Source organism: Canis lupus, chromosome 10, assembly GCF_011100685.1.
Source record: "Canis lupus familiaris isolate Mischka breed German Shepherd chromosome 10, alternate assembly UU_Cfam_GSD_1.0, whole genome shotgun sequence".
Lineage (NCBI taxonomy): Eukaryota > Metazoa > Chordata > Mammalia > Carnivora > Canidae > Canis > Canis lupus.
The window spans coordinates 47,351,804-47,359,646 of NC_049231.1; the positions used below are offsets into that span (position 1 = coordinate 47,351,804).

At 42.6% G+C, this 7,843-nt stretch overlaps 1 protein-coding gene across 4 annotated transcripts in view; it reads right to left on the reverse strand.

The window, feature by feature from the left end:
- ABCG5 (ATP binding cassette subfamily G member 5) overlaps positions 1-7,843 on the reverse strand; it is a 49,437-nt gene that overhangs the window by 29,429 nt on the left and 12,165 nt on the right. For all 4 annotated transcript variants that reach the window (XR_005365817.1, XM_038551161.1, XM_038551162.1 and 1 more), the window contains 3 exons: positions 7,406-7,527; positions 844-980; positions 664-762 (listed from right to left, as the gene is read on the reverse strand). Coding sequence is in view for 3 of the 4 variants with exons in the window: in XM_038551161.1 (XP_038407089.1) it covers positions 664-762; positions 844-980; positions 7,406-7,527 (358 nt within the window). In the remaining variant the exon portion in view is untranslated. The remainder of the gene's footprint in view (positions 1-663; positions 763-843; positions 981-7,405; positions 7,528-7,843) is intronic.

Genomic DNA, 7,843 nt, shown 5'->3' on the forward strand with positions numbered 1-7,843 from the left:
CGCCAAACCGCTGCGCCACCCAGGGATCCCCAAACTGGATACATTTAAAGGAACAGATTGAAACCTGGAAAGAGTAGACAAGTCAATTGTTTCTTCCTTCATTAACTTAATCTAGTTTGGATGAGGCACATTCAGAATGCCTCAAAGAAAGTTGAGAAAAATCTCAACAGGGCTACAGGGCAAAGTATGGTGAGGAAAATAACCATTTTTATTCAAAAACAGAGCTCCTAAAACAGTACCATCCAACAGAAATATAAGCCCCACATAGAATCCAAACATTTTAGTAGCCGCATTTTAGAAAGAAACAAGTGGAATTAACTTTATATATTTAACCCAATATAGCCAAAATACTACTATTTTAACCTATCAACAATATTTTAAAAATTGTTGAAACAATGTGAAACAATTTCACATTGTTTTTCAGACTAAAGTTTCTAAAATTCTGTATTTCCCATTCATAGCACATCTCAATTAGGCCTGGCCACCCATCAAGTGCTTAAAGCCACAAGTGACCAGTCGCTGCCATACTGGACAGTACAGGTCTAGACTAAAGAGGTGAGGAGTGAAGGGGAGGAACGGACAAGTGGAGGGAAGAGGAGGTGCGAAGCCACCACGGAGTGATCCCCGAGGGAACAGGGCTGCAGGAGGCCAGGTGCTACCCACCTTCTTCCGGTAGAAGCCCGCAGAGCGGTGGCGTACAGCCAGCAGTGCTGCATAGTGCAGCGTCTCATGCACAGTCAGGTTGCTCAGCAGTGTGTCGCTCTGTGGGAGAGGAAGGCGTCAGCGTGGCCAAGGCCAAGACTGGGCTGCAGTGGCTGGGGTGGAGGCCCTGGACATACCCACCTGCTGGACATAGGAAAAGCAGTCCTGGAACTGCTCCCTGCGTAGCAGCCGGCCATTCACAAACACCTCTCCGAGGAAGGTCCCCTTGCGCCGCAGCCTCCCGGACATGGCATCCAGCAGCGTGGTTTTCCCTGAGCCTGGGAGACAAGAAAACAAGGCCCAAGAGGACTCCCCCCACGAGGCATTGCTGGGCTATCCCCAGACCCTCAGTGTACCCTTGGTCTAGCACTGACTTGCTCTATCTGTAGCCCCCTGTGTCAAACTCTCATTGTACCACTGAGTCTTTCCGGCTTGTCTCCGGAGTCAGAGAGGGACAAGCCATTTCCTTTATCCCAGTCAGGGCTGGAGGAGCTTGTCTGCCTGTTTTCTAGGGGTTTTTTGTTTTTGTTTTTGTTTTTTTAATTTATTCTTGAGAAACACAGAGAGAGGCAGAGACATAGGCAGAGGGAGAAGCAGGCTCCCCACGGGGAGCCTGATGTGGGACTTGATTCCAGGACTCTGGGATCATGCCCTGAGCCGAAGGCAGACACTCAACTGCTGAGACACCCAGGCATCCTTGTTTATTAGCTTTTAAAGCTGTTTTGAGTTGAAGAAGAAAATTAAGGATCAGAATAAAAAGAAAACCTAGGCTCTTGGAAACATTTGGATCTAGGACATCTGAATCCTTTTGAAACTCCCCACCCAGGATCATCTGGTGGTTCCTGAAAGTAGAGGACATTACCTAGAGCCTTGATAACCAAGTGTGGTCTGAAGACCAGCAACGTCACCTGAGCACTTGTTAGAAATGCAGAATCCCAGGCCCCAGCCCCTTGAATCACATTCTGCTACCAAGATCCCTAGGTAATTCCCACACATATCAGAGGCTGAGAAGCTCTAGCTTAGCAAGTCCTTTAGTAAAATCAAGTTGGCCTCAGCCTGCACTGAGAGCCTTGGGCATGACCCAGCTGCTTGTTGCTAAGAGCTTTCCCCTGGTTTGGTTTTTCTTGGGTTAGAAGTTAGGTGATACTATTAGGATAAGACACCAGCTATACCCTTCTGTTCATAGTGGACACAAACCTACATGAGCCCAGAGAGTCAATAGAGACAAGGAACTGGCATTGCCAGGTGCTAAGAAGTTAGATTAACAGAGAAATAGGCAGGAGGTTCTGAACTGTCTGAATAGATAGCAAGAAAATTCTACCAAGGATATGACAACTTCTGCAAAACCAAAGAGATTTTTTTTTGTTGTTCAAATATTGTAAGGAAACTGCTTGTTGGGGCATCGGGTAGCCCAGCTGGTTAAGTGTCTGCCTTTGGCTCAGTCATGACCCCAGGGTCCTGGGACAGAGCCCCTCATTGGGCTCCCCACTCAGTGGAAAGTCTGCTTCTCCCTCGCCCTGCCATTCCCCCTTCTTGTGCATGAGATCTCGGCCAAACAGATAAATAAAATCCTAAAGAAGGAACGAAAAAAAAAAAAAAGAAGGAATGAATGAACGAATGAACAAATGAATGAATGAACAAACAAACTGCTTTCTTTGTACCCTGTGAGGGGTACAAAGATGCGTAAGCCAAGCTCCTATAACAGTGGTCTTCTCTAATCCATGGCTGACCAGCTCAGAGTTAGCTCCCCAGTGTCTTCAGTAGATGTCAGGGTGGAAGAGAGGAGAGGGATTGTGAAGAAACAAAATGTGACATCATCATTTGAGTTGTCTTTCAAAACATGCTCTGAAATTTCCTTGCATGATCCCAGGCCTTGTATGTGTTTCTTCTAACTAGAAGCTTCCTTGCCTTCCCGTTTCTGGGATCCAATCTCCACTCTGACAAAAGCTCCAAATAGCCTGGTGCCTGGATCCTAGTCCCATCACATCAAAACTGACTTCCCTGAAGTTATCATGGTTGTTTCCTTATTGCCATATCTGGTGGGCATCTTCCTGGATGCTGACTTCTCAGCAGCATTTATACTATTCTTTCCCTTTCTATGTAAATCTCTCTCCCTTGGCTTTGATGTTACCTCATCCTCTTGGTTTTATCCTACTGGTCTGGCTGCTCCTTCCCAGCTCCCTGTGGACAACACTTAGGGTTCTCTCTTGGGCCTTTGCTCTTCTTATGTAACACATTCTCACAGCTCAACAGCAAGTACCAACTTGCTAGCCAGTATGCAAGGGAGCCACCTTAGAAGCAGATTCTCCAGCCCTGCTCAAGCCCTCAGATGACTGCAGCCCAGCAGACTTCTGACTACAAACTCATAAGGTACCCTAGACAGAACCACCCAACAAAGTCACTTGCAAATTTCTGACTCATAGAAACCCTGGGAGATAATGATTTTCATTATTTTAAGCCACTTAGTTCTGGGATACATTTTACATAGAAATGAATGGCTGGGGCACCTGGGTGGCTCAGCCCATCAAATGTCCAACTCTTGATTTCAACTCATTATTGCTTAATGAGTGTAGAGTTTCAGTTTTACAACCGTGAGATCAAGCTCTACATCAGGCTTGCACTCAGTGCAGTCTGCTTGTCCCTCTCCCTCTGCTCACCACCCTCATGCACACACTCTCTAAAATAAATAAAATCTTAAAAAAAGAAAAAGAAATGGATGGCTAATATAGTCTCTTTTTGTAAGATATCTCAACTATTAACTTATTAAGGACTACCAGGATGAAAAAGTTTATTCGAAAAAAGAATACAAGAGGAAAAAAGTATTAAAAAAACTGATATGTATAATCAGTGGAAAATAAACGGTCAGAGTATGCAAAATTAGACACAGAAATGGTTAATGGCCTAAAATATGACACCAAAGGTACAGGTAACAAAAGAAAAAATAGATACATTGGGCTTCATGACAGTTTTAAATTTTTGTACAAAAGACACTATCCCCAGCGATGTCTGGAATGCTTAAGTGGAGGAACACGTGACTCTTGATCTCAAGGTCATGAGTTTGAGCCCCACACTGGGTGTAGAGATCACTTAAATAAACTTTATTTATTTAGTTAGTCCATGAAAAAGATTTTTTTTTTAAATAAAGTAAAAAAAAAGAAAAAGGACGCTATCCTCACTGCAAAAAAAGGCAACCCACAGAAAGCGGAAATACTTGCCAATCACATATCTGATAACAGATTAATATCCAAAATATATAGAAAGTTTCTAAAATTCAACAACAAAAAATTAACCCAATTTAAGACTGGGTGAAGGACTTAAATAGACATTTCTCCAAAGAAGATATATGAATAGCCAAAAAGCACATGAAATTACTAAGCATAAATCACCATCACTAAACATTAGGGAACTGCGAATTAAAACTGCAATGAGATAATACCTTGCACCCTTTAGGATGGCAACTATGAAAAAATTGGAAAATAAGTGTTGGTGAGGATGTAGAGAAATTGAAATCTTTGTGCACTGTTGGTGGGAATACAAAATGTGAAATCTTTGTGCACTGTTGGTGCGAATACAAAAATACTGTGAAAAACAGTATAGTGGTTCCTCAAAAACTTAAGAATACAGTTACCATATGACCCAGCAATTCCACTTCTTGGTATATACCCTAAATAACTGACAACAAGGTTGTAAACAGACATTTGTCCACTTATCTTCATTTCATTATTCACAGTAGCTAAAATGTGGAAGCAACTCAGGTATCTATTAATGGGTGAATAGATAAGCCAACACAGTGTGTGTGTGTGTGTGTGTGTATGTATATATATATATATATATACATATATATATATATACACACACATATCTCAATAGAATATATCATTCAGTTTTAAAAGAGAAGGAAATTCTGACACATTCAACAATCTTGAGGACATTATGGTAAGTGAAATAAGCCACCCACAAAAAGACAAATACAAATACAGTATGATTCCACTTATGTCAGGTAGTTAGTCAAAATCATAGAGACAGAAAGTATAGTGGTGGGGCTGGGAGCAAGGGGAATGGGGAGTTATTGCTTAATGAGTGTAGAGTTTCAGTTTTACAAAATAAAGACCTATGGGCATGGATGGTAGAAGGGTTGCACAACAATGTGAATGTATTTATTACCACTGTACACTTAAAAACAGTTAAGATGGTAAGTTTTGCATATTTTACCACAATAAAAAAAGAAAAAAGAAAACAAAGTGTATTAGTGTCCTACAGACAATAAAACTCTGACCTTTAGAATTATCTTCCCTAAAAGGACAGAAATTATAACTAAATAGTCTTCTGTGAGGGAGGAAGCAACCCAGAGTCTAGGTCCCAACTGATAGCAAATTTTGAGTCAAATATAGTTACCCTCCCTTGTAGTGCTGGGTGACCCTAAGCAGGCTTGCATTACCCCATTCTGTCATGATACTTTAAACACATCAGTCTTCTTTTGCCTCACTGATAAAGATTTGATTAACAGTGCTGTGTTAGGTAAGACAGCAATGAAATCATCATTTTGGGGACGCCCGGGCGGCTCAGTGGTTGAGCATCTATCTGCCTTTGGCTTAGGGGGTGATCCCGGACTCCCGGGATCGAGTCCCACATCAGGCTTCCTGCATGGAGCCTGCTTTGCCTTCTGCCTATATCTCTCCCTCTCTCTTTCTTTGTCTTTCATGAATAAATAAAATCTTTAAAAAAAATCATTTTGTGAAACACTAGCAGTAATTCAGAGAATTGATTTGTTTCTCACTAATTCAACAAATATTTACTAAGCACCTACTGTAGCCAGCCCTGTTCTAGCTGTTGAGAATACAGTAGGGAAAAAAAACAAAGACAAAACTCCCACCACCCAGAGAACTTGGAGTCTACTGTGAACTCATGGTCAGTATAAAAAGATAGCTGTTGTCATAAAACCATGATGAGATATCATCAGAAACCAGCCCATGAGCTCCCAGATCAAGACCTCCCACCTCCCACCCACTGTCCTACTGAGATGTGCATGAAGCATGACACTGGCTTGTGGGACACCCTTCTGAGAAAATGAGTTCATTCTTTGTTGCATGCAACATACCACCCTAATCCTATAGAAGGCAGGTAACAACAAATTATGGGAATAACTCAGCTGTTCTTCTTCTTAAAGAATATTACAATTATCAATAGGAAAATTAGAATAACCCTGGACATTATGGTACTTTCATATAGTTAGAAATGTTTTGGGGTACCCGGGTGGCTCAGTCAGTTAAGTGGCTGACTTATGGTTTAGGCTCAGGTCATGATTTTAGGGTTGTGAGGTTGAGCCCCATGCTGGACTCTGCACTCAGCAGGGAGTCTGCTTGAGATTCTCCCTCTCCTTCTACCCCTCTCCCTACCACCACCCCCTGCATCTCTCAAATAAAAGTCTTTAAAAAAAGGATGTGGGTGGCTTATTTCACTAACCAAATGGTTAAAAATTTGTAAATAGGAAGAGACAGGAAATCTCAGCAAAGTATAATAATTTTAGTCAGTGAGTTGCTTCTCATTTAATCTTAATGCTATTGTCAATCAGCTGTTCACCTGCTGTAGAAGGGGAATGGCTATGGATTTAACTCCCCAGGTCAAACGAGGCTGACCATGCTTGACCTTTATCACAGACTTGCATTACCCATTTCTATTAAAGAGAATAATGCAAGTGTGTAGTGCTAGTAAATGTCAACAATGTCAGTGCACAAGAACTCAATCAGGAAGCTCCTGTAAGGCAAATTTGTCAGAATCTTTCACCCTTAAAGTGTGCAGGATAACCTAGTGTAGTCAACCCTGTGTGTTCACATAGATCCCCTTGCCCTTGTCAGAGTCAATGCACCCATCCTCCAGCCACTGAGGACTCACAGCTGATTCCCCATGGGGCATGACCCTCAAGACACAAGGGGCTACCGCTCAGGAGGCTACACCTTCCCAGAACAATGACTGGCTGATGCAGGTACACAAACTGTGAATTCAGCCACAAGTGTAGATATCCCAGGAAAGAAGAGGAGAAGGTGGGAAATGGGCACACAGATGGCCTCAGTGGAATCTGTCATTTTAATTCTTAAAAACAAAAAGATCTAAAGCAAATTCTTGGAGTACCTGGGTGGCTCAGTTGGTTAAGCATTTGCGTTCGGCTCAGGTCATGATCTCAGGGTCCTGGGATTGAGTCCCACATCAGACTCCCTGTTCAGCAGAGAGCCTGTTTCTCCTTCTGCCCCTCCCCCTGCTCGTGCTCTCTCTCTCAAATAAATTCTTTTAAAAATATACATAAACATTCTTTATATTATTTGCTTATTTTTGCCTATATATTTGAAATAGATCATAATTTTTAAAAAATGAATATAGGACTAAACGGGCATGCATCTTTGTGCTTAATTCCTTTTCCTGCCTGTTGGCAGGATACAGATCAGGGAAACTGTGTTTACTGAGCACCCCTACAAGCCAGGCACTGTGCTAGGTACTTTCCATACACTGAAATAGGAATTACTGACATGTTAGGCAGGACTTTATTCTTTTCCAAGGATTTCTCTTAAGACTTTACATTAGTACCAGATTTCAATCTAGTATCAAACTTGTAGCCTTCCTCCAACTTAAACCTATTTCCTCAATGTTCAAACCAAGCTAAAGCCTTTTCTGAATGCTGAGAATGTAAAGTACTCCTTCCCAAGCTTACCTGAGCTCCCTAAGATGCACATGATCTGCCCACTCTCGACATACAAGGAGACATCTTTGAGGATCTGCCTGTCCCACTGCTGCCGGCAAGATGCAAAGTCCCACCAGGGCCCAACTCGGTGGCTTTAAAAGAAAGGGAGTATGGGGTTCAAGAAGGGGCCAGACCCTTGCCCCCCAGCACTAATTCCAGCTGTCTCTGGACAGGTTCCTAAATATGCCTGGAGCTCAGTATCCTTCTCTGCAGACACAGGCAGGTAGTGACCAAGAAAGGTCATCTATGTAAAACCCCTGCCCAAGAGCTGCTCTGAATGCCAGCTCTTTGGCCGTGTAGGAAATAAAACAAGCAGGAAGCTATTTATTCCTCCTGTTGACCCGGCGTTCCTTCACCAGGCTTCATTACACTTTGTGTTGTAGGCACTCCCCAACCCAAGCCCTCTCC